A 24,071-nucleotide genomic window follows, 5' to 3' on the forward strand; every position below is an offset into this window, starting at 1 on the left:
GACCTTTGACCTCACATCGGATCAGGAAAAACTCCCAAATAACCCTTCAGGGGGAAAAAAGGTAAGAACCCTTCAGGAGAGCAACAGAGGAGGATCCCTCTCCAGGATGGACAGAACAATAGATGTCATGTGACCAGAAGGACAGATTAGAGTTAAAACACATTTAATGAATATGACAGAGTGGATGAATAGTTGGTAGTAGGCATATTCCACGATGGAGACCTCCACGATCCATCAGGCAGATGGAGGTAGAGAGGTGCCAACAAGGTGTCAACGTCAAATCTTTGAGGGTCAAATTGAAAAAATTGTCGTTTCAATTCGTTCAGAATATTTCTCCTCGTTAAATATTCATGTATCCATGTGACTGCTGCTGTCGACTGGTGGAGGCCTGTGATGTGCTTCTGTGCATTCTGGGAAAGTTTAAAATTGGGGGGAAAAAACCCAAACTGCTGCCTGGAGCAATGGAACATATTGCATCACGCAGCCAGAACAAAAGATAAAACCAATACTGGGAAAAAATAACAATAAAGAAGAGGCTTAAAAATGAGGTTAGTTTGGCATGTTGGCACCACCGCTAGTGGGAGAGGAGAAGAAACCGATTGCCAGATCCGATTCCCTCACCTGATGAGCCCCCGCAGCACGTCCAGCCTCCCCACCCCCGCGGTACAGTGGCGTGCTGCGATGGCGGCGACTCCCGTTGGGGTCGTCTCCGGCTCCAAGCAGGATCCGGACGAAGTCCAGGTGGCCGTTCACCACGTCGAGGGCCGGCTGACCTTTCACATCCGATCGGGTGGGCGTGTCCCCGCCGTGGACGCGATCAGGGCAGACAGCCGCAACGCCAAACGAGACGTCCGGTCGATACGCCGGGCGCCAGAGGGACGGAAGGGAGTCTCTATTGGTCGTATTCCTTCACTCCAACAAATTTGGATTTGTCGTACTTTGCATGCTTTTTTTGGGGTTTTCGGAATAAAATCAGGCCAAAAGAGCATAAAACCACATTTAAAAACAATAAACTTACCAAAGCCTTAAAAAAAAGAAATATCATTGCTGTGTGGTCACACACACACACACACACACACACACACACACACACACACACACACACACACACACACACACACACACACACACACACACACACACACACTGCAACACACACACACACACACACACTATAATTAAGGCTGGACAAGGTCAGCTTGGAGAGGTTAAATCTTTTATTTTTATGTCCAACATTAGGATTAGTGGTTAAGTGTGGACGACAAAAGTGAAAGTAAGAGGCGTGGTCACTCATTAGCAGCAGGATCCATTGTAAAGATTCAACGGGACAAATCAATTAAGGCTTTTTTAAATAGGGAAGATTAAAAGGAAAACGCAGATGGACAATGGAGCTGTCCTGTGCCGTCGCCTTATCCTAATCCACCCGTTGAGACGGGGCCCTGCGGCTTTGTCCGTGCCTTCTGCTCGGGGGCCTTCAGATAAACCTCCGACTTGCATCACAAATGCTTCGTCCGAATGTTGCTCGATAGTTGTGAAAGGAGGGCTTCCCAATACGCTTTGTGCGTGTTGCAGCTGTTTCATGGCTTGCCAGAAAGAAAAAGGAGGAAAAGTTGCTGCTAATGTTACTTGAGGGGTCCTTTAAAAAAAAAAAAAATGTAAAAAAGTTGAACGTTTAGCTTCTGTCATGTCGTACTGGGCCTCAAAAGAAGAAAAAAGGAGCCCCGTCGAGAGCGTGACTCGGCCAGACGCCTCGAGGGCTTCACGTGAAATCGGCTGAAATCACAGAGCGGGGGGGGGGGGCTCGTCATCTGGGCTCTCGGGAAGTCTCCGGTACGAGTCCGGATCTTTCTCCGAACCACTCGGCAAACAGTCTCAAGAACAACCAGGAGAAACCAGTATTTACTGCAATGTAACCATTTATTTCACTCCACTACAAAACTATATAATTATTTGACCTATGATACAATCTCCACATATACATAGTGTACAGCTTTAGAGCGACGAGAGATTACGATACAAGTAGTTTCCATCGTTTCGTATGAAGACGTGTGAACGCGCAGGTTCTCGCAAGTGGTGGACGTACGATTTGTGAATGAAACTTTAATAGGTTTGATTATATTGGATGGACTAAATATAATACTGATGTGGAAAAAAAAAAGAACAATGAGAGTACATTTTAAAAGGAAGTTTGAAATCGTCATAGTGACTTAGTCACATTCACATCTGGAGAAAGTAGCTTCGTGGATAAAAAAAACAAACATCATGTATTCAAATAACGGATTCATCAATCCAACCAAGTGTTGTTGTTTTTTAACGGGCCGCTGTGCGAGGACTTCACGGCCGACTAGTCCGAGCTGCTTTTGTTATTTGCATTTGATTCACATTTTATTGGAGCTTAAAAGGAGAACTGGGCCCGTGGTTTCTTCCAGGCTCACGCCTCTACTCTTCATCCTCCTGGTATTGCTTCACGTTGTCATATTTGCTACGTCTGTAAAGCACATTTCTTAAAAGTCACAAAAGCAGCTATCAACCTGACGGTATTTTTTTTCTCCCCCTCTTATTTATAAAGAACAGGAATGAAAGTTGCCATCCGACCAAACATTTTGAAGAAACAGTTTGGCAAACCCAAGAGTAGAAATAGAAGGCGGGGATCTTAAAGTTGAGATTTTTTACAAGATGAAATATGGTTGTTGGAAGCAGGAAAAAGTTGGCGAAAAACGAAATAAATCTTTTCTTTTTTTCGAAGGTTAGCTTGAGGAAGAAGGAAGCTCGAGTCAAAATGTTTGGAAGCGGAATACAAACCTCGGTGTGCCATGTCGGAGCTCCCAGGACGCCGCATGATGGAACACACGCGTCAAGGAGACCGTCGGGTATTTGAGCGCAGGAATATTTCAGTACTTATGTATAGCGAGGTCAATAGCACGACAGCAGATGTAATAATCATCCTGGAAAAAGCATGAAATTGATCAAAAGACTGCAAATCAACAAATCAACTTTTTACGTTTCGCTGTTGTATATTTTGGAGTATATATGGGGCTTTTGATGAACTCACCCAGCATTAAATGGAACTATGAAGTTGAACTCAGTCCACAAAGGCACCGTTAGAGAAAAGGGGTAAAGTTAGTGTGCAGAGCGGGAAGATACTTCTCAATTAATTTATGCGTCTGTCCGTCACAGCAGATATCAGAGTAGAGTCAGACCGTGTGTCTCCTACCTGATGGGGTCTGATATGTTGGGGGTCCATCTCCTTTTCTGACAAAACCCCTCAAAGTGCAGTGTTTGGTCCCATACCGCTCCAGGAAGAAAAGCTATTTAAAAAGGTCTTACCGCTATTCTGAACGAGACACCGCTCATCCCGACGTCTTCAGTGCGTTTGTTTGGTGCGGTTTGTTCTTCGGAGACGTTTCTCCCTTCAGGCCCGGGAGAAGAAGTTGATCCCCGTCACCATCTTCTGGATCTTCTCCTCATTCTTCAGGATGTTGCACCTCACGGCACAAATCTTGTCCTGCTGGTCCTTGATCAGCTGCTCCAGCTCAACCAGTTCAGACTTCAGAGGCTCCACCGCCCTGTCGGTCGCACTGCAGCACAAAGCGGTCAAAACACACGGAAATAAAATACATTTAAAAAGAAAAAGGGATGATGAATTGCTGATATGACATAAAAAAGAGACGCCGTCCACGAGGACCAGCAAATAAGAGTCACGGAGCACTTAGTCGTTAGGAAATGTTACTCAAGCTGCAGCCGTAATCACTTTGAATGTAAGATAACAACGCGTCACATCATATTTAAATGCGGAAGGTTATGTTTTGATCGCCGTGTATTTATTTATTTGTATGCGTGTTACTCGCATAACTCAAAAAGTATTAAACCGAATCGCATGAAATTTGGTGGGATGATTGGTTATTATCCGGGGACCATTTGATTAGATTTTGGGATCGATCGGGTCAAAGGTCAAGGTCATGAAAAGGTCAAAATCTTCTTTTTACCATAGCGCAGTCAATTTCTATCCAATTTGCATGCAACTAATGCCAAAATGTTCATAATTCAATGCCCAATCTTGTGATATGCGAAGGTATGCGCTCTACCGAGTGCCGTTCTAGTTGTTTTGGTCGTAAACTCAGTTTTCTGCGGGGAATCCCAGAGAAAGGAGCTCACCGGTGCGAGTTACGACGACCAAAAACCCCGGTTCACGGCAGCACTCGGAGAGCCGAGGCCGCACAGGGCTCGGGCATTTAGGAGTGGGGTCAAGGACTTGTAGAGAGGCAAAACACCGGCTTAGCGAGGCGGTGAGCGACGCTGAGCGGGTGTACTCTGAGGAACTACAACCGCAGCTCTCAAGATGTGACTTCCGTGTGGAGAGGTCGCGGACGGATCAGCAACGACGAGCCCGAGTTTGCGGATGACACCGCCCTCATTGGACTCATCTCTGGGGGGGATGAGTCCGCCTACAGGTGGGAGACGGACCATCTGGTGACCTGGGGCAGTGGGAACGACTTGGAGCTCAACGCTCTAAAGACAGTGGAAGAAGAACGCAGACCCCACCCGCCCCCATCACCCTGTGTGCTTCCCCCGCCCACGATCTGGAGACATCAGCTCCATCACGGAGAAGGCGCAGCAGAGGATGTTAAAACCTGCCCGTCTGTGCACTTTATCTTATATTATTAATTCTCACGCTGTGTTGATTGTTGTTGATAATTCTATTGTCTATTTTTGCACCACCCACCATGACACATTCCTTGCATGTGAAAACATGCATGTCAATAAAAGGTTCTGATTCCGATATCCCCCATACGTGTTTTGGGAAAGCTCAACAATTATTTGATATACATATATATATAATATTTTATCTATATTATTTTATAATATTATTTTATTTTTATATATATTTATTATTTTATATATATATATATATTATATTGTTTTATTTTATTTTGTATTTATAAAAATAAAATATAATATATATATATAGATAAACAATATAATGTATATATCTATTAGATATATATATCTACATAAATGGCGATGACCTCCTTGTTGATGTTCCTTTCTTTCACCACAGCGAGACAACAGAAGCCGCCCCCACCTCTGCTCCTGCAGCAAGGCCTGCGCGTGCTCCTTGTTCTCCTGCCGCCAGGTGTGCAGCTCCGCCTGCATGGCGTCCACGTCCTCCTGGATGTAGTCCATGATCTTCCCCAGGGGCAGCGTGCTGCGGCACACCGTCTGGATGGAGGCGCGGAGCCGCTCGATCTCCCGCGTCACCACGTCCCGCTCCTTCTTCCGCGCCGCTTCGGACACCACGTTCTGGAAGAGGAGGGGGGGGGGGGAATCTCTGGTGCCATCAACTTACACAAACACATGTCTATAAGTGTGCTGCACATGTTGCTATTCATGATAAATTACATTTCATGTGCAGCTGCAAGGCTCATCCGACATAGCGAGACGCCGAAGATGTTTTCATTTAACCCGCATTCATAAAAAAGGTGCTGAAGACGGGGGGGAACCGGGGGGGCGCTACGTTTCCACGACGACGCCGTGGGCTGGGTCAACATAACGGCGCAGAGGGAGGGCGACTTCGGCGTCTGCTCGCGTAGACGTCACGACGGCGTGCGCTTACGTTGCAAATAGTTCTCTGCTGCTGTATCGATGCTCCGAGCGCCACATGTAGCACCTCTAAACCACGCCACGCACCGACCAGCTGTACGAACACACAGACATCACTCGTGCGCCCGGAGACCGAAACATAATAAACCCTCTTTCGGAATTTCTCAAAAGGCTCAAATGCCCAGAGCCGGAGCGCGGCTGCATTTAGCGGTTTGGAATTTCAAGGCGCAAAAAATGTGAGGCGGGAATTCCACCAACTTAGCTGTATATATAAAAAGATCAAAAAAGGTGCTGCTGAATTGTGTCGGCCAAAGCCGGCGGCCTGGATGAAGGCCTCCAGTGTGTGTGTGTGTGTGTGTGTGTGTGTGGTTGTTGGGGGCTGTCACCATATCCAAATTACACTCGGTCCCTCAACGGGAAGCAGGAGGGGGGACGTCTCGGGGATACCCCTCCCTGAGCGGGGCGCAATGTCAAGGATGTTTGCTCAGCTGGGCAAGGACACACACACGTTTAAGTCTTGTGTATTTTAGTAACAAGCTGTGGCAGTGGGGTTATTTTACTACAGTATTGAGTAACAACTACTACACTTAAGGCTCCTTTCAAGTTCAACTCGTGGGCCAATTTAGACCAATTGGCTCCTCCGATGGGAGCACCTGCCTCCGCCGGGAATCACATTCCCAACGGCGTGTAAACTGAATGACGGCTTCCTCTTCACAACACACGACCTGTGTCACACACACACACACACACAGAGAGAGAGAGAGATTCCCCGACAGCCTCGCTCTTTGTTACCCGGGGTTGTGGCGGCTCAGGAGTGCGAGGGGTTGAACCTGCGGTCCCACGAACAAGGTGGGTGGCGTTCCACCCGGCGCTCCGAACGCTGCAGCTAGACAAACACTCGACGGCTCACTCGGCCCGCCTGGCTGCGGTCAGGTCTGCGCGGCCCAGACGGGACCCGTGGCTTCATCCTATTTGCCGTCCTCTTGCTATCCTGCCTTACACCTCCCCTCCCCCCGCTCTTTTGGAAAATAAATAAAATGTAAAAAAAACGTGGCGTGAAAGCATGACCCCTAGTTCGTGTGCACTGTGTCCAGGTGGGTATAAATCACAGCTTTATGGAGGTCTCCGTCGGGGTCTACGAGAGCCGTGTGCTTCCTAGTTTTCCTTTTTCTCTCCCAGGATCTCAGAACAATATTTAGACGTGGTGACCGCAGAGGGGTAGGAGGTGAGGAAGGTTTTCCCATTATCTCAGACAGTGACGGAAGAGGAAGACACAATGACCAATGACGGGGGAGGGGCTGACGGAAGTGTCTGGTATATCGAGACGTCTCCATCTTGTGGAAGTACGTAAATACGTACTTTTCCTCTTGCGGTACGATACAGCAAAGTTGCGGAGTTGAAATCTTTCAACAGGTTGAAAGGATCGGCGACGCGTCGGAACATCGCAACTTCACAGAGATAACCTCATGTCCGATCGGCTTCATTTGGAAATTCTTGCAAATATGCGATTTACAGATCCGAGGCAAGAGGAAGACGTTCCCCGGGTCTCTTTTCACAAGGAAAACGGCGCGTCGTGCAATAGAACCCGTCAACCTCGACGGTACCGCGAGCTGGGAAAGCAATTACTTTGACGCGACCCAGCAGTCAGAGTTAGCTTCCGTCATACGGAGAAACGCTTCATTATTGGTCAATAATTGGCTTCACCTGGAGGATGAGAGCCAAGTGAACAGAGCTAACATCAAGTTATGATATTATATGATATTCCTTTATTCGTCCCACAGTGGGGAAATTCCAAAAATCACAGCAGCGGTGCACATCAGAGCATCAATGAAAATAAATATAAACACAAAACAAAATACGAAAAACCAATTCTAAATATACAGGGGGAAAACAAAGTAAAGTGCAGAGTTGGCCAGGATCTCCAGCGATCTACTCAAATGTGACTCTTCACACACACACACACACACACACACACACACACACACACACACACACACACACACACACACACACACACACACACACACACACACACACACACACACACACACACACACACACACACACACACACACACACACACACACACACACACACACACACACACACACACACACACACACACACACACACACACACACACACACACACAATTGAAGACCACGTGCAAACACGTCAGAGCTTCTGGGGAACAACTCGACTGGCTACTGGTGAAACAGACGATCTGGCGAGCGAGGCGTGGGACGAGTATCGGTCGCGGGCCGTTGTTTATGGGCTCCCTCGCCATGTTTCAAAAGTCCAGCGAGATCATAAAAATAGCTCGGCGTCAGCGAGGTGAGGCAAAAAGCTCGCGGAGGTTACAGGATGTTGTTGCAAGGCCACTGCGGCCCCTTGGGGAGACGGCTGAGATCACCGCCCCGCCACGAGGTGAACTGAAAGAAAACTTCCAACGGGAGAGCAGTGATTGAATATTCTTTTACATTTTATTTTCAAAAGAGGTTGTTTATCATTCAAACATTTTCATGGCTATTTTTGAAGAGTTAGAAGATATTAGTTCTGAAGTGCAAGTTTGAAGCCTGGTCGCCACGCAGATTGTGGGTTCTTTAGGTAGGTAATCCTCATGAACCAGACCCAATGCCTCAAACAAGTCAATATGCAAAAAGTAAATATGACTAATGGAATGCCACAGGGCCATTTCCTCATGTTTCCACACAAAGAAAACACACAGGGATGTTTATAAAGACACAGGTCTGCAGAGAGGAGTATTTATTTTCTTGACAATTCTGCAGAGAGTATTCTGGCCCTTGTCCTGCGTGACTCTCACTCAACAGCCATCCATTTGTATGCCTCGGGGTTTATTTATACATTACAAACCTTCATCAAGGCTAATTTGATGGGGGGGGAAGAAAAAAGGGGGGGGGGGGAAGAGTACACCAAAAAAATCTTATGAAAACGCAGCTGCTGCAAGGGGCAGATTCTGTCTAAATAAAAAGAGAGCTATCTTGGAATAATATACAATACCGCCGAGGGGGTCATGAGGAAGGGCATCCCCATAAATATACAGCAAATTCTTCAGTCACACACTGTGGTGGGATGTTGCGAATACAATCATTTGACTGTTTAAGAATTCCCCTTTATTTACATTAGTGGAAATGTGGCAGCGAGGCACTGGCTTAAACTAAAGCTAAATTAATTCAGAAATGACAAAGGACATAAATTACAATGCGGGTAAGAATGCGAAGCTTGGATTTTTATGAAATATACAAAATTGTCAAAAATGCCGGCATTTTGCTTTTAACTGAAGGTAATGTCCGGTTTTTTTTTTTTACTCGCTCAGATGCAGTGTTTTGATAAACGTCGGCGTTCAAGAGAATGAATAGCGGCAGCTGAAATCTCAAACCCGTCGGTCATACCACATTGAATGTGGAAGCTCAATATTTACATTTTTGACCCTGCGTGTTCTACCGTGATTAGAAGAAGGAGAAGAAGAAGAGTGAGGAAAACGAAGAAGAAGAAGAGTGAGAAGAAGAAAAAGAAGAAGAGTGAGGAATAAGAAGAAGAAGAAGAGTGAGGAAAACGAAGAAGAGTGAGGAATGAGGAAAACGAAGAAGAAGGAATAGAGAGGAAAACGAAAAAGAAGTGAGGAAAACGAAAAAGAAGAAGAAGGAGGAGAAAAAGAAGAAGAGTGAGGAATACGAAGAAGAGTGAGGAAAACGAAGAAGAAGAGTGAGGAAAACGAAGAAGAATGAGGAATACGAAGAAGGAGGAGAAGAGTGAGGAAAACGAAAAAGAAGAAGGAGAAGAAGAGTGAGGAATACGAAGAAGAAAAAGAAGAAGAGTGAGGAAGAAGAAGAAGAGTGAGGAATATGAAGAAGAAGAAGGAGGAGAAGAAGAGTGAGGAAAACGAATAAGAAGAAGAGTGAGGAAAACGAAGAAGAGTGAGGAAAACGAAGAAGAAGAAGAAGAGTGAGGAAAACGAAGAAGAAGAAGAAGAAGACGAAGTACTCAATTAGGTTGACTTCTTCACCCTTTCATGTCAGGAAGGAAGTCATTACAGTTCTTTATACAGCTGACGAGGTAAGGCCCATAATGATGGAGGGGTGGACTCAACAGTTTCTATGTCCAGACATACCTGCTCTAAGCTGCTGGAGCATCGGGCGACTCTGAAATGAAGCCCTGAAAACTGAGGAGGCTCCATTAAGGAAATTAGGATAAACTCTCCAAGGCCGTGCGACGCTCACGTTCCACGAAGAGATCGGCTCTTTCGGATGCGTTTGTGAATAGTTTCTACGGATGAATTTTTTGTAAGAGAAGAGTCGAGGCTGGCGATGTGAACATTTTGCGTCACGATTATTCGGGCCGAGGTAAATGCGATTCACTACGTAGTCCCGGTGATCGTAAAAAAAAAAAATGCTTAAAATGGCAACAAAACAAACGGGAATCACTTTACCGGTTTTTTTTGCTCGGCACGTCTTTTTATTTTTAGAAAAACAAACTCTTGAGTAAGGTAATAATAAATCATAACCTGCATGAATAAAGGATGCACTTCTGAAAAAAAGGAACATTTCAGGAGTCTGTTCTTTCGGAACCAAATGTCGGTAGAAGCATGTAAAAAGAACACGTCTCACACACACACACACACACACACAGGCCTGGCCTACACATTCCTGTCTAGCTATTTCAGTTTACTGGTGGCAAAGCTGAGACAACTTCAGGTGCGAGTTACGAGCGATGCGGTCTGAGGCCGCAGTTAGGAGGAGATGGATCGGGGGACTTTTTGCATGAGTGACGGTCCAAAACAGAGTCCATCAGAGTCAGGGTGGTCAGCGAGGAAGGGATGCCGGGAGGCTGTGCTTCAGTGAAAAGGACCACCCAAAGCAGACAGCGAACGCCACCTCACACCATGGACTACAGACCAAACTGTGAGCGTCGCACCGATTCACACTCAAAATAACAATGAGGGACGGCTCTCTCTTCGGCTGGGACATAAACCGACGGTCGGGATTGCGCGAGCGCCGGTGATGCGTCACGTTGAGAACACATTTCTAAGATGAAGTCTAAATCAAAGAAGAGTTGAGGAGAAAGTAGGGACTCGACAAGAGAAACGAGAGCAAGCGAGAGCATTGCAGTTTTCACTGGAGGACATTGAGAAACAAAATACAGCGTGACTGGAAACCTCAAACTGGTCGCGAGTTGTCTGTTTACTGGAATAACCCACGTACACACTGGTGTGAACGGCCAGAACAAGATTGCTCTGAAAGCTCCAAGATGGCAGATACCCCCGAACTGTACACAGAACAGAGAAGTCTGTAATCAAAAGTAAATAATGGAGCATACCTAAGATATTGAGCAACCCCAGAAAAACAGGCTCATTTGGCTCCAGACATCTTGATGTGTGTATTAATTGCGTGTGTGGTCTGTTAGAGGCTATACTTGCTCGTCTGGTTATTAGGCGCTCGGCCTCACTGAAGGGGAACATATTTGTGGTTACGAGGCGGCGCAATTACACCTCTCCACTCCATTTGTTTACATCTCTCTTTTGATAATAACCAGGGTTGCGCTGGGCCGTTCGCTGCGGTTGAAACATTCTCCAGAGCTCCGAGCCGCTGATAAGGACCAGGCCGATACCGCCCTCTAGAGGAGAAGCGAGAGAACTACTGCTAGAACGGTGCGTACCTGCTCTTTAGATTTGGGGGAGGATGGGGACGATTCGTAGTCCTTCTTGGTCTCAAGGATCCTTTTCACAAGGCCACCTACAGGGAGAGACACAGTGAGAGGAAAGCCGAAAGATCCGTTTACCTCAAAAGCACCAGGCGGTTAACTCAGCCAGAAGACAACTGGGAGAAGATTTGTCAAAATCAGAAATAAGGGGAAACTAAAAAGAGAAATATAACAGATAGGACCATGTACCATGTTTGCCTTGACTGTCGAGTTCCTTCCCCTGAAATGAGAAAAACGACAAGGAAGATGTTAGATAACGATCTGATATAATCCCATGGTATTTGAATAACTCACTGTTTGAATCACTTACCACCTCCACCTCGTGAGCGTCCGAGGCCGACGGGACCGCCTCCTCCACGATAAATTGCTCATCTCCATCCTCCTCGTCCTCAGACAGCATCTTCCCATCCATGATGACTGGCGCTAAGGGCTTGGCACTGGACAGCCTGGTAGACGGACACAGAGCGTAACTCACTTCTTACTGAGAATTTAAATCATTCCCTGTGTGGCTCTCCTGAAGGTTTCGTCCCTTTATTTTCCCTTTGAAAGGGTTTTTTCTATATTTTCGGAGTTTTTCCTGATCCGATGTGAGGTCCTGGGACAGGGATGTCTATGTGTACACATTGTAAAGCCCTCTGAGGCTAATTTGTAATTTGTGATATTGGGCTATATATAACTCGAACGGGCACTCGGTAGAGCGCATACCTTCGCATATCACAAGATTGGGCATTGAATTATGAACATTTTGGCATTAGTTGCATGGCAATTGGATAAAAATTGACCGTGCTATGGTAAAAAGAAGATTTTGACCTTTCCATGACCTTGACCTTTGGCCCGATTGATCCCAAAATCTAATCAAATGGTCCCCTGATAATAACCAATCATCCCACCAAATTTCATGCGATTCGGTGTAACATTTTTTTGTTATGTGAATAACACGCATACAAATAAATAAATGGTGATCAAAACTTAACCTTCCGCATTTTCAATGCGAAGGTAATAAACTGAATTGAATTGAAATGTGTCCAATGTAACCATCTACTGGTTAGACCGGCTACATTATTACACAGTTACAAGCGCCGTCTTCATTCGGTGCGTTTACTGCACTTTGTTTAGTCATGCTCATCGCGATCCATCGCTCCCGCTGGCGGGGACAACCCTTTAGAATGTGTTGGTGAAGCGCCGTGTGGCCTTAGTGAACGTGTGTGCTGAAGTCACCTCTCAGCCGGGGTCACGTCGGAGTAGCCGTCCTGTTTCTTGACCCGGGGAGGAGCCGGGCGGGCACTGCCGGGCCGCGGTATTCGCCTGTAAACAGGATTAGACAGATAACTGAAATAAGCTGTTCAACTAACGATTTTGAAACAGTCATTTTCATTTTGTTACACAAGCTTAAGTGTTTGTGTTTTGGGTTTTCTTGACTTCCTTTGCAAGCCAACTCCTCTGTTAGCCGCTCTCTGAGATGTGCCAGATGTCAGTTGTGTGACAGCTACACTGAGTCATTCAGATTTCAGGATGATAGTTGTTGCGCGGAACAGAAAACATTCACCACACGGACAGCTATAATACAGCCGGCCTGCCAATCGATTGTCTCCCATTAGCTGGTTTAAAAACACAGAACATTCCCAATTATAAAAAATAAAAAAGGGAATGATTCATCTGTGTAATCTCCTGGATAGGAACCCGGAACAAATTTAAGATTCAAAAGCGCAACCACCCTAAACCGTAAATAAAAAAAGCAATTGGATTCAATGCAACAACATTGGCACTACACCCTGAGATAGGCAATTACATTATGTTGTCATAACGACTGGCCACTTTGCCCAGACTGTTAAGCAGCTTTGTCTTCTAGAATAATGGTGTGCTGATTTAGCCAATGCCATAATTTGTTTGAAAATAGTTTCATTTTTAAATGTTCCTCGATTTACTCATCGTCCTATGACCTCGTAATCATTTCTCTTTTTGCTCTTCTCTCATTTTCCTTTTTGCCTGTTGTTTTCATCTTGTGAAAAACTGGCAAAAATAAAATAAAAATGACCACATAATTGAAAGTAACATCTTAAACTTTCTCATAATGTGCAATATGGCGTGATGTATTTTGTTCAGGTGATGGTCGGGGGTTGTGTTGACCCTGGTAGACATGAAGTGCACATGTGCATGGCTGACAGATCATTGGAAGAGCAGCCTCCGCAATCAATGTGAGATTAATCTGACTCTTTGAGGGTTAGAGGGAGCCGAGGTTGCGTGGCAACGACACAGACCTGGAGGCCATGTCCGACGGCACCGAGGAGTCCGCATCGTCTCCATTTTCCTGGGGGGCGGGTCTCTGGGCGGACGGAACATCTCCGTCTGCGAAAGGACAGCAGGGATAATATTAGACACAATAACGTACACACCTTAAAAACAAGTTCACACGGGACCAGTGTTGTTTCTACGTCTTAAATGCAACCAATCGGACACAACACTGATTTCTAAGTGCTCCTTCTAAAACTACACATCCATTCACATATTCCAAAATCTGAGCAGGAGATTTGGGATTGGCAAGACCAGCTCATGAATGGATTTTCTATTATTTTAGATTTAACTCTGGGATTTCTGCAAATGTCCTTAACCCACCTACTGCTCCTACTCGATTGTTCACCTCGCTGCGTAAAGAAGGCGGGTTTCTTGTGGTAAGAGCTTCTTAGAGGATCTTCTCCTCGTCTTCTAGCAGAGTTTAGTTTAGTTTTGCTTCGGTATTTTGGTGAAGCCCTTGAGACACGTATGTGATATTGAGCTTCACGAATAAACCAGGGATTGGTTGTAGCTCAAGGGGATGAGTGGTTGTGTAATTTCCCCACGGGAATAAATAAAAAAAAGTGTTATTTCTTTTTTCAAAAAGTACTCGGTGAGTCATAGCGCTCTGTGTGGCCTGAACTCAAAGGAGCACTTCCTGGTCCGTTGATGCTTCTGCTTTCAGGACGCACACGCTCCCGTGTCACCTTGACACCAATTTCCATGAAGACAATTATTGTGTTGAATGAGAAAGAGATGAGAATTACCTCCCTCGCTGTCAGATTCATCTGTTGGAGAGCAGATGACAAGACACGGCCTCGTTAGTTTCCCTCCCAATGAAACTATGAAAATCAGTGTAAGCAATGTGATGAACGATATCTTTGGAAGGAAAATGTGTTTCCTAAAAATAGATATGCCTTCTGAATATCAGTTCTATGAAGCTTTTGTTGACATTGCCAACAGTAATCCTGATGAGTCACTTCTACCTCCCGCTAAGGGAAACCAGTGGAGCGCAAATAGAAAGCCGTCATCTGTAAAAATCTATCATCTATTCAATGATAAAAGTTATTTTAGATAGCTGTATATGCCTCATTGGTGTAGCTGATCAAAATAGGGTGCTGGGTAAAAAGGGAGGGGTTACCTTGACCTCCAATATTGGGTCTCCGCCTTTGCCCTTTGGCAGATGAAGGTCGAGGTATCTTAGCTGGACTATCAGACTGTGAAGGAAGCAAAGGACACAAGTTTAGGACAACGGGCCAACTTTTCATTATCATTTTTGTTGTTGTTGTAAGCTTCAAGTATATTATCGGTAAATTAAGCTCCAATAAACATATGCAATTCTTGTAAACCATGCATACAGGCAGACCTCTACAGAGAGAATACAAAAGTTAAGTCAGGGGAATACAGTTGGTTGCAATCTGCAACCTTACCACTAGATGTCACTATATCCTTCACACTGGTAAGCTACTGGCACACACACCCTGAAGTATGATTCGGATTATAAAAAACATTGGAATTGAATGAAGAAGTGTAAGAACCCTCGGTAAAAAAGCAAAAAGTGGAGCTGATGTAAGAAACTGAATCGTAGGTTACGATCTTACCTGGTTCTCAACCGCTTCGGCAGGCTGCAAAAGGCGAAGAACACAACGTTACATAACACACTAAGCAGTCACATTTAGCAATGACAGGTAAGAGGACACAAGACCTCACGAAAGCCAAAATCAGCACTAACACAAGTAACCAGGCGAGCAACAGTAAAGCCATTCTAGTCACTGCATTCTAAAGGAAAATGCATTCAGCTGTAAAGCTCTAACTCTCTGCAGGGTTGAATACCTCATCCTCTGGTTCCTTTTTTTGGCACAACATTTTTTTTTTAAAGGAAATAAATTAGATAATTGTTTTACATGCTGCAGAAATGTCAAGATTAACTTCACATGTAAAATCTTGAATTGTCTGACTTGATGTGCAGGGTAATTACAGATGAGTTAATGAGATGGTTCCAATGATACACTGCGTATAACACAGTGCATATGTATAACACACTGTGTGTTATGTGTGACATTCCTGCCAAATGACAGAACCTACCGCTGGGACAGGTTTGGCTGTTCTGCTCGGCTCAGGGCTGGCTTGTTGCTGTGGTTCCTCCGATACTCTGGCCTATGCACAAACACACACACACACAAAAACACAGAAAGTAAATAATGGCATTTGTCGCGAACATTTAAGATGTGGGGTTACGGTGGGCGTACCTTGTTATTGCCACTCTCTCCACTTCTGTTCCTCTCTTTGTGTGGCTCTCTCCCTTTCTCCCTCTCCTTGTCTCGGTCTCGCCGCTTTTCCTTGTCTCGTTCCCGTCCCCCGCGAGAATCTCTCGTCTTATCTCGGCCTTTGTCCCTCTCCTTGTCCCTCTCTCGGTCCCTCTCCTTGTCTTTGTCCCTCTCCTTGTCTTTGTCCCTCTCCTTGTCTTTGTCCCTCTCTCGGTCCCTCTCCTTGTCTTTGTCCCTCTCTCGGTCCCTCTCCTGGTCCCGGTCTTTAACTCGTCCTTTGTCTTTGTCCTTGTCTCGCTCCCGGCTCTTGTCTTTGCCGTGGTGGTCCTGTTCACTGCGCTGGTGCTTCTCGGAGCGCTCCTTCTCCCGGCGTTGCTCCTTCTCCCCGTCTCGGCGCCGGCTCTCCTGGTCCTTCGGCGGGTCGGGGTCCTTCTGCTCCCGGCTCCCGCTGCGCTCCGTAATCGTTTTCTTCTCCTGGAATAGTTCAGGTCAACACATGAGGATGCAACGCCAGCCACACGCTGGGAAACTCATCATTTCATCTCCTCGCTCGTTCCTCAAACAAAGCCTGGATTAGCTTGCGAGGCTAAATGCTAACACAGACGCTACATTTACACGTGCCGTCGGGTTGAGCAGCGTGTCCCTCCCTCATCAGAGCCGAGGACTCTCACCTCTCTATCGGGATGGCGCTCACGTCCCTCCCTGTTTTCCTTGTCCTGGGACCTGGAGGTGCTGGCCTTGGTCTTTACGTCCACCTTTTCTCCTGCAAGCACTCGCTTCACTGCATCGTCACTGGACATCTGTAAAACAGGAACAGGAGGATCCTTCAGCTTGCAGTTTTTCTAATTACCTTCGCATTGAAAATGCGGAAGGTTATGTTTTGATCGCCGTGTATTTATTTATTTGTATGCGTGTTACTCGCATAACTCAAAAAGTGTTCAACCGAATCGCTTGAAATTTGGTGGGATGATTGGTTATTATCCGGGGACCATTTGATTAGACTTTGGGATCGATCAGGTCAAAGGTCATGAAAAGGTACCAAAATCTTCTTTTTACCAAGGCACGGTCAATTTTTATCCAATTGGCATCCAACTAATGCCAACATGTTCATAATTCAATGCCCAATCTTGTGATATGCGAAGGTATGCGCTCTACCGAGTGACCGCTCTAGTTCATTAATGAGACTGGTTCGTTTTTTCCTTTTGAAAACAATCATTTCAGATCTCTGAAATTGTCTGAAATACTTTGGTCACAACAGATTTCACACAACATTATTCTGCATGTGTGCAAAAAAAACAAAAAACAATTTGGACAACAACCGCATGCAGATGGCTTGCTGATCAAAACTGAGGAGTTGATTCTCAGACATCGTTGTACTATTCCCAACTTTGAATCATTCTTTTATTGAGCCAACACATGCTAAATTATTCTATTAAATATTCCATATCCGTCGGACATACATGTATAAGACTTCATATCAAAGATCAAAGGTGAATTTTCAGTTTACTGTGCATGTATAAAATGTAATTACTGTCAACTCACAAATGTGTATACTTCTTTCTGTACACAGCATTGAGGGTTCCCAGTAAACTTTGACTAACTGTTGAAGGAATCTATAAGCTCAGAGGGACGCACATCTGACATTCTTGTGTTGCGCAGTAAGCAGTCAACAACAAGTACGACTTAACAGAGATTTATAGATCACACATGTTTGCAGGATTTACTGCCATGGTGAAAAAAACATCGAAACATTTGGACCAGAACGGCTCACAATGTTTTGGTGGCTTCGGCCAAGTGTAGTGACATGATAACGAGGTTTTGAAGCATGGATGAAATGTTTTGGGAGACTTACTTGCAGACACGCAGTGCAGTTGTGACCGTTGCAAATACAGTTTTGATATTATAAAAAACGCTTCAAAAACTGAGCCAATGCGATTCAGATGAACTCGACTGCAGAAATAATATCAATAAATATTATCAACTGTTTGAATATGTAACTATCTTTTCCTAGAGTTATCATCGAGCACATACTGGACCAGTTGACTTGTCCGACTGACTCATTACTTGCTCAATGAACATTTGTGAGGTTTTCATCGGCTTGTTCATAGTTGAACAATCTGAATTTATGATAACTATTAAATGTAGGATGCGTTTTAAACAACAATAGCAAAGACGTGGCATAAAATCCGAGAGGAATATATACATTCTACGTGGAGTGAAACAAAAACGACGGTTTCAGGAACAACTATCCCATTGAGACCAGCTCATCCATTTACACTTCTCTCCAGGGTTCAATTAAAACATGTCAAAGTTCTTCCTATGGTGAAGAACAGTCCCACGGGAACTGGAACTTATGTGAAAAATAACACACGGTCGTGCCAAATGTAGTGCCATAATATACTAGAATGGGCACTCGGTAGAGCGCATACCTTCGCATTTCACAAGATTGGGCATTGAATTATGAACGTTGGCATTAGTTGCATGCCAATTGGATATAAATTGACCGTGCCATGGTAAAAAGAATATTTTTAACTTTTCATGACCTTGACCTTGGACCCGATCGATCCCAAAATCTAATCAAATGGTCCCCGGATAATAACCAATCATCCCACCAAATTTCATGTGATTCGGTTTACAACTTTTTTTGTTACGCGAATAACACGCATACAACTAAATAAATAAATAAATAAATACACGGAGATCAAAACATAACCTTCCGCATTTTCAATGCGAAGGTAATGAGATGGTTTCGCCAGAATGGAGACTGGAGTCATTGAGAATTGGAGAGTGAGCATTTTCAATTTCCCACGTATCTTTTCAGTGTGTGTGTGTTTGTGTGTGTGTGTGTGTGTGTGTGCACACAGACCTTGTTGATGCAGCACTTGGCCATGGCCTGCAGCAGCTCGTTGGTTTTCTCAGGCTCGTGTCCGGCCACAATGCGTGCCGGCTTTGCCGCCAGGGGCTCGCCGCTCACCAGCATCACGACATCTATTGCTTTCTGGAGGAAGACAATCTTGGAGTCCTTCTCCTAAAGAGGTTTTTGAAAAAAATTCTGCGATGAACATGAGAGCGCGCCCAGGTTAGACAAGAGATATGATGTGGTTATGAAAGCAAAGGAACAAAAAAAGTACACCCTTGAGATGGGCATTAAAGTTTTATGCTGCAATTTTATGTGGTGTGAATAGTCGTGTGGAGTCGACTCCCGTTCCTCTCTTTTCTTGGCCGATCCGATTCAATACAACACACTATAAATGACAATTTATGGTGTGATGGTGAGCTTTCTGAGCATGTTATCGAGCAGTTCGGGGGCTGAATCTCCGAGGGCCAATGAGTAACATGTTGGCGTTTGTTAGGCAGCGGCAAAAGAGGACATGTAAAGCCTGAATTTTATAATAAAGACTGAAAAAAACCCACCCACCCCTAATTTGATTTACTTTCAGATAAATACCCCGGCTAAGCAGTGTGCAGTCTCTCAGCATGCAGCATCGGCAAGTCAACCAACTGTAACTAGAATGGGCACTTGGTAGAGCGCATACCTTCACATATCACAAGATTGGGCATTGAATTATGAACATTTTGGCATTAGTTGCATGCCAATTGGATATAAATTGACCGCGCTATGGTAAAAGGAAGATGTTGACCTTTTCATGACCTTGACCATGACCTTTGACCCGATCGATCCCAAAATCTAATCAAATGGTCCCCGGATAATAACCAATCATCCCACCAAATTTCATGCGATTCGGTTTAATACTTTTTTACTTATGCGAATAACACGCATACAAATAAAAAAATAAATTAAATTAAAATAAAAAAAATAAAAAAATACACGGCGATCAAAACATTACCTTCCGCATTTTCAATGCGAAGGTAATAAGGAGCGACTGGGCCAAACCTTCTGTCCAATAGCGGGCTGGCCTTTGCCTTGTTGATCCCTTTACCTGCCCTGTAATGTACGGCACAAACCTCTCTGTTGAGGAAGCTTTAAGCTGCTGGAGCGAGCTACCTGCCAGAGCATGCAGTAGCTGAATGTGATTGATTTCTTAATTAGAACTACACTATTGCCTAATACAACAATACATAGCCTATTTAATTAGAATTGAAATAATTGAGATTATCGGAGCTCCTGCCTGAGGGCTTGTCGTCACCATGACTAACATCGCAGGGTCGTATTAATGTTTTCCTTCTTATGTCTGTATGCCAGTCTCTATCTGATATGCAAATATAGCCCAACTTTAAAAGACATTAAATTAGATATTAAATTGATTGAATACAAGAGCCCAAGGCAGGATTTTCAGAGGGAAGAAAAGTAATTTACAGAAGGAAATGTCGGCATTTTACACAAATGAACTTCTTTTAAATCCGTTTATTTTGGTACAAGATCAAAGCAATGACAATAAATGTGTTTTAGAAAGCAACCAATATATGAATGATGAATTAACTTATTTGGGGAAAGAAGTGGACTGTCCGGTCATAGAATTGTTTTGGAATGTTTTATTTCTGATAGTTTTGTCCTCTGCGGTTCGTTCTCTCTCTCTCTCTCTGTGATTCAAGATTCAAGATGTTTATTTGTCACACACACACACAGGGTGTGCAATAAAAACAACACAATATTTACAGTAAGTGTGTGTGTGTGTGTGTGTGTGTGTGTGTGTAAGGGAGGGGCAGTTGGGTGGGGGTGGTGGGGGGGTGAGGTCGAGTTCACAGTCACGATGGGTTCTTGCAGCGTGATCACGGAGGCGCCCTGCCTGACCGCAGCAGAAACAGTCTGTTGTTGGGGTGGAGAGGATCCTTCATGATCCTGCCGGCTCTGGTTCTGCACCTGTGTACAAGTCCTGCAGGGTGGGAGTGTAGTTCCAATAGTGCGCTCAGAACGCACTACTCTCTGCAGAGCCTTCCTGTCCTGAGCGGAGCAGTTGCCAAACCAGTCAGGACGCCTCTCTACCTCCAGAGTAGAAGGACTGAGAAGGATCCTGGAAACTTTTTCAAATCTCAGCTGCTGCCTGTAGTGCCTTAGCCTTTTTGCCTTTCTTTGTCTGTGTGTTTGTTGACAATGTCAGATCCTGATGTGGACTCCCTCCCCATTATTTACCTCTCCTCTCTCTCCACAGTAGTCCTGCTAATCCCCAGGTGTGGTGGTCCTGTTGTTGTGTTCTGTTGTCCTCCACAACCTCCTTAGTTTTTTAGTTTTGGTGACATGGATGATGAGGCTGTTGTCCTGGCACCAGAGTGACAGATCAGTTCCTCTTCAGGTAGGTGTGTGTCTCTGTCTCTGTCTCTGTCTCTACCACTACCTCTCTACTTGTCAATTCACTTGTTTCACCTTCTACAAAAGCCGTATGAGGACACAATGCTAAATTCTAAATGCAACAACCACAATTTAACATACTTTAATTACAGCATCGTGCCTCTTGTGAGACATGTATCAAAGCCCATGCAGCAGCTTCCTATCCAGTTTTGATTTGGGGTCAACCGTTAAGCAGCCGACTTGAGTTCTGACACCTCGGAAGGCCTTCTCAGTCATATGTGGCCAGATCCTCTGACTCATGAGTCACAATGGCCGCGTGTAGAGTTACTCCCACACAGACACCCTCAGACCGTCCCATGTAACGCACGAGCGATCTCATAAAAAACACAAAATAAGGCTGCTACTTCAGGGCGTAAATGAAGATTCTGTGCACAATAATTGAGAAAAAACGAATATCAGTGATATCAGTTTTTTTGTGGCGGAGGGCCAGAGGGTAAAAAGAAAAATCCGGTGGACAGAAAGTGGTCGACTTACCTTGACATTATCCGACTTGATTTCATTTTCTCCGTACAGACCTTTCATAAAAGCAGTGGTCCTGATGACCTGAAAGTGGTGAGAAATAAGACGTTATACTCGCTTGTCAGATTATTTGCAATATGAACTCTTTTATATACTTAAAAATGTGTATATTATGTAAAACTTGGCATCTATACCTCAGCAATAGCCTTACAGGTGGTCCAAGTAGATGCTTTAATTCTGAAGGTAATTCAGTTGTTCCATAGCCCATTCGTGCAGTCAAACACATCGCTAATCAAAGGAAAGGAGCCACACATGCCGACACTTCCCTCCATCAAAGATGCATGAACCTACACCTACCATCTCCCATCGGCTGAGAAAGATGAAAACGATTTCACCGCGTTCGACACCTGGTGTAAAAGGATTCTGTCGCGTTTACACATTCCAATTTTTAGGCCCCACATCTATTGGCAAACTCTGCCCTTTACTCTACTCAGCACTTTACTTTGTTTTCCCCCTGTATATTTAGTATGAGTATTTAGTTTTGAGTATTTAGTTTTGTGTTTTATACTTATTTTCATTGATGCTCTGATGTGCTGTGATTTTTTTAATTTCACCAGGGGGACGAATAAAGGTATATCATATTGTTCATCTTCGTTACCTAGCCTACTATGGCACCGGTTTATGTTGATAAAAGTGTTGATTATTTTTAAATCAAGTCCAATCCATCTTAATAACATTGATAAACTAGAACGGGCACTCGGTAGAGCGCATACCTTCGCCGCAGCCACTTTTTTGGTACCTTTTTCATGACCGTGACCTTTGACCCGATCGATCCCAAAATCTAATCAAATGGTCCCCGGATAATAACCAATCATCCCACCAAATTTCATGCGATTCGGTTTAATACTTTTTGAGTTATGCGAACACACAAACACATACAAACTAGAATGGGCACTCGGTAGAGCGCATTCCTTCGCATATCACAAGATTGGCCATTGAATTATGAACATTTTGGCATTAGTTGCATGCCAATTGGATAATAATTGACCGCGCTATGGAAAAAGAAGACGTTGACCTTTTCATGACCTTGACCTTGACCTTTGACCCGATAGATCCCAAAATATAATCAAATGGTCCCCGGATAATAACCAATCATCCCACCAAATTTCATGCGATTCGGTTTAATACTTTTTGACTTATGCGAGTAACACGCATACAAATAAATAAATAAATACACAGCGATCAAAACATAACCTTCCGCATTCTGCGAAGGTAACTAGAGCATCGTTTAGAACGACAGTTCCCAGTCTTTATCACTGCAAGTTTCCAAAGATAACATTTCCTGGAGTGGTACATCCGCTCCGTGTCGCACACCAAGAAGAAGAAAAAAAACAAAATGCTGGAGATTAGTGACGTGAGGTAGTGGAAGCTGACCAAGAGGAACAGCTGCTGGGGCTTTGCTCAAGTGGTACCAACTTGTCAAAGGAATCAGACACGTGACCACTGAGCCCATCGGCAGCACATCTGGAACCGGCTCACATAATGTCCCTCCACTTTTCGGACAGATTTTTAGAAACCCAGCCGTTACACGCAGGGTGATTGATCATAACCCCGTCGGTATGATCAAACAGCCCAGCTGCAGTGTGAGAGAGAGAGAGAGGTAGAGAGAGAGTGTGTGTGTGCGTGTGCTGGGGTCGTGCCTAGCAACTGCGCGCCGCCGTAGACACGGACAGCTAACGTTAGCCGACGAGCTAACCCCACTGTGTTATTAACGTGCTGACGCTGAATTGCTAGTGAACGTAGGTTAAGTGACTCTTTCTTTTGACTAATGGTCGGCCGTGCGTGTTTAACTGCTTGGTGAAACGCATTCGTCACAGGGAGGACGGGTTGACGTAGGCAGCGACGTTACTTACTGCAAAGTTACTATGAGCTAAGTTACTTGGTTAGCATAGCTCATGCTAACGCCACATGACTGCATAGCGTTGTGTGCGTTTTCGAAATGATTATATTGAGAAGGTCCGGTTGGGGTTGGCGTGTTCGTGCATGTTGACAAAGAGCGTCGACTCGCCACTGGTGCCGTCACGTTCGTCAGCACGTCGGCCTCACCTCACTGAAGATGTCGTGAAGGTACCGAAACGGCGGCTTGTTGAGCAGCTTCTCCGTGAGAGGCGGCTTCTTTATCACTCGGCCGAGCGTGTCCTGGGTCTTCTTCACCACGGCCCCGTTCATGGCCGCGGCAGAAAGGGAAGCTGGCACGCAGAAGAGACCGCGACGAGTATCATGGAGGGGCTGCAGGCTCCTGGCGCCCGGTTGCTATGTCAATATCCAGCCGTCCCACAGTGCACCAGTGATGACTACTGCGCCTGCGCCGAGCTATGGTTGCTAAGCACCGCTCGTGCCCATAGCAACAGCTAACATTCTGCAACAATGTTGATGGTTGGTTT

At 45.0% G+C, this 24,071-nt stretch overlaps 1 protein-coding gene across 2 annotated transcripts; it reads right to left on the reverse strand.

The window, feature by feature from the left end:
- Positions 1–1,215: 1,215 nt before the first annotated feature.
- Positions 1,216–23,923, reverse strand: traf3ip1 (TNF receptor-associated factor 3 interacting protein 1). 2 transcript variants are annotated; one of them, XM_056430555.1, is made up of 16 exons: positions 23,734–23,923; positions 21,643–21,711; positions 18,727–18,888; positions 16,532–16,660; positions 15,843–16,334; positions 15,679–15,750; positions 15,195–15,218; positions 14,735–14,810; positions 14,361–14,381; positions 13,581–13,668; positions 12,541–12,627; positions 11,633–11,768; positions 11,512–11,542; positions 11,278–11,354; positions 5,084–5,301; positions 1,216–3,578 (listed from the first exon to the last, which is right to left on the reverse strand). In XM_056430555.1, the coding sequence occupies exons 1-16, from the start codon at positions 23,854–23,856 to the stop codon at positions 3,413–3,415; spliced, it is 1,971 nt and encodes a 656-aa protein (XP_056286530.1). In that variant the 5' UTR covers positions 23,857–23,923; the 3' UTR covers positions 1,216–3,412. The 2 variants fall into 2 exon arrangements, with proteins under 2 accessions (XP_056286530.1, XP_056286536.1); XM_056430561.1 differs by lacking the exon at positions 14,361–14,381.
- Between the last annotated feature and the right edge of the window lie 148 nt (positions 23,924–24,071).

The sequence above is a fragment of the Pseudoliparis swirei genome, chromosome 2, assembly GCF_029220125.1.
Source record: "Pseudoliparis swirei isolate HS2019 ecotype Mariana Trench chromosome 2, NWPU_hadal_v1, whole genome shotgun sequence".
Taxonomy (NCBI): Eukaryota; Metazoa; Chordata; class Actinopteri; order Perciformes; family Liparidae; genus Pseudoliparis; species Pseudoliparis swirei.

Bases quoted from the DNA above. Each gene is read 5' to 3' on its own strand.
- traf3ip1 (XM_056430555.1), bottom strand. From the start codon at position 23,856: ATGAACGGGGCCGTGGTGAAGAAGACCCAGGACACGCTCGGCCGAGTG. The intron at 14,382-14,734 runs GTAACCCCTCCC...GCTCTCCAACAG, and splicing joins ACCCAATATTGGAGGTCAAG to ATGAATCTGACAGCGAGGGA. The intron at 3,579-5,083 runs GTGGGGGCGGCT...TTTGTGCTGCAG, and splicing joins GCCTTGCTGCAGGAGCAGAG to TGCGACCGACAGGGCGGTGG.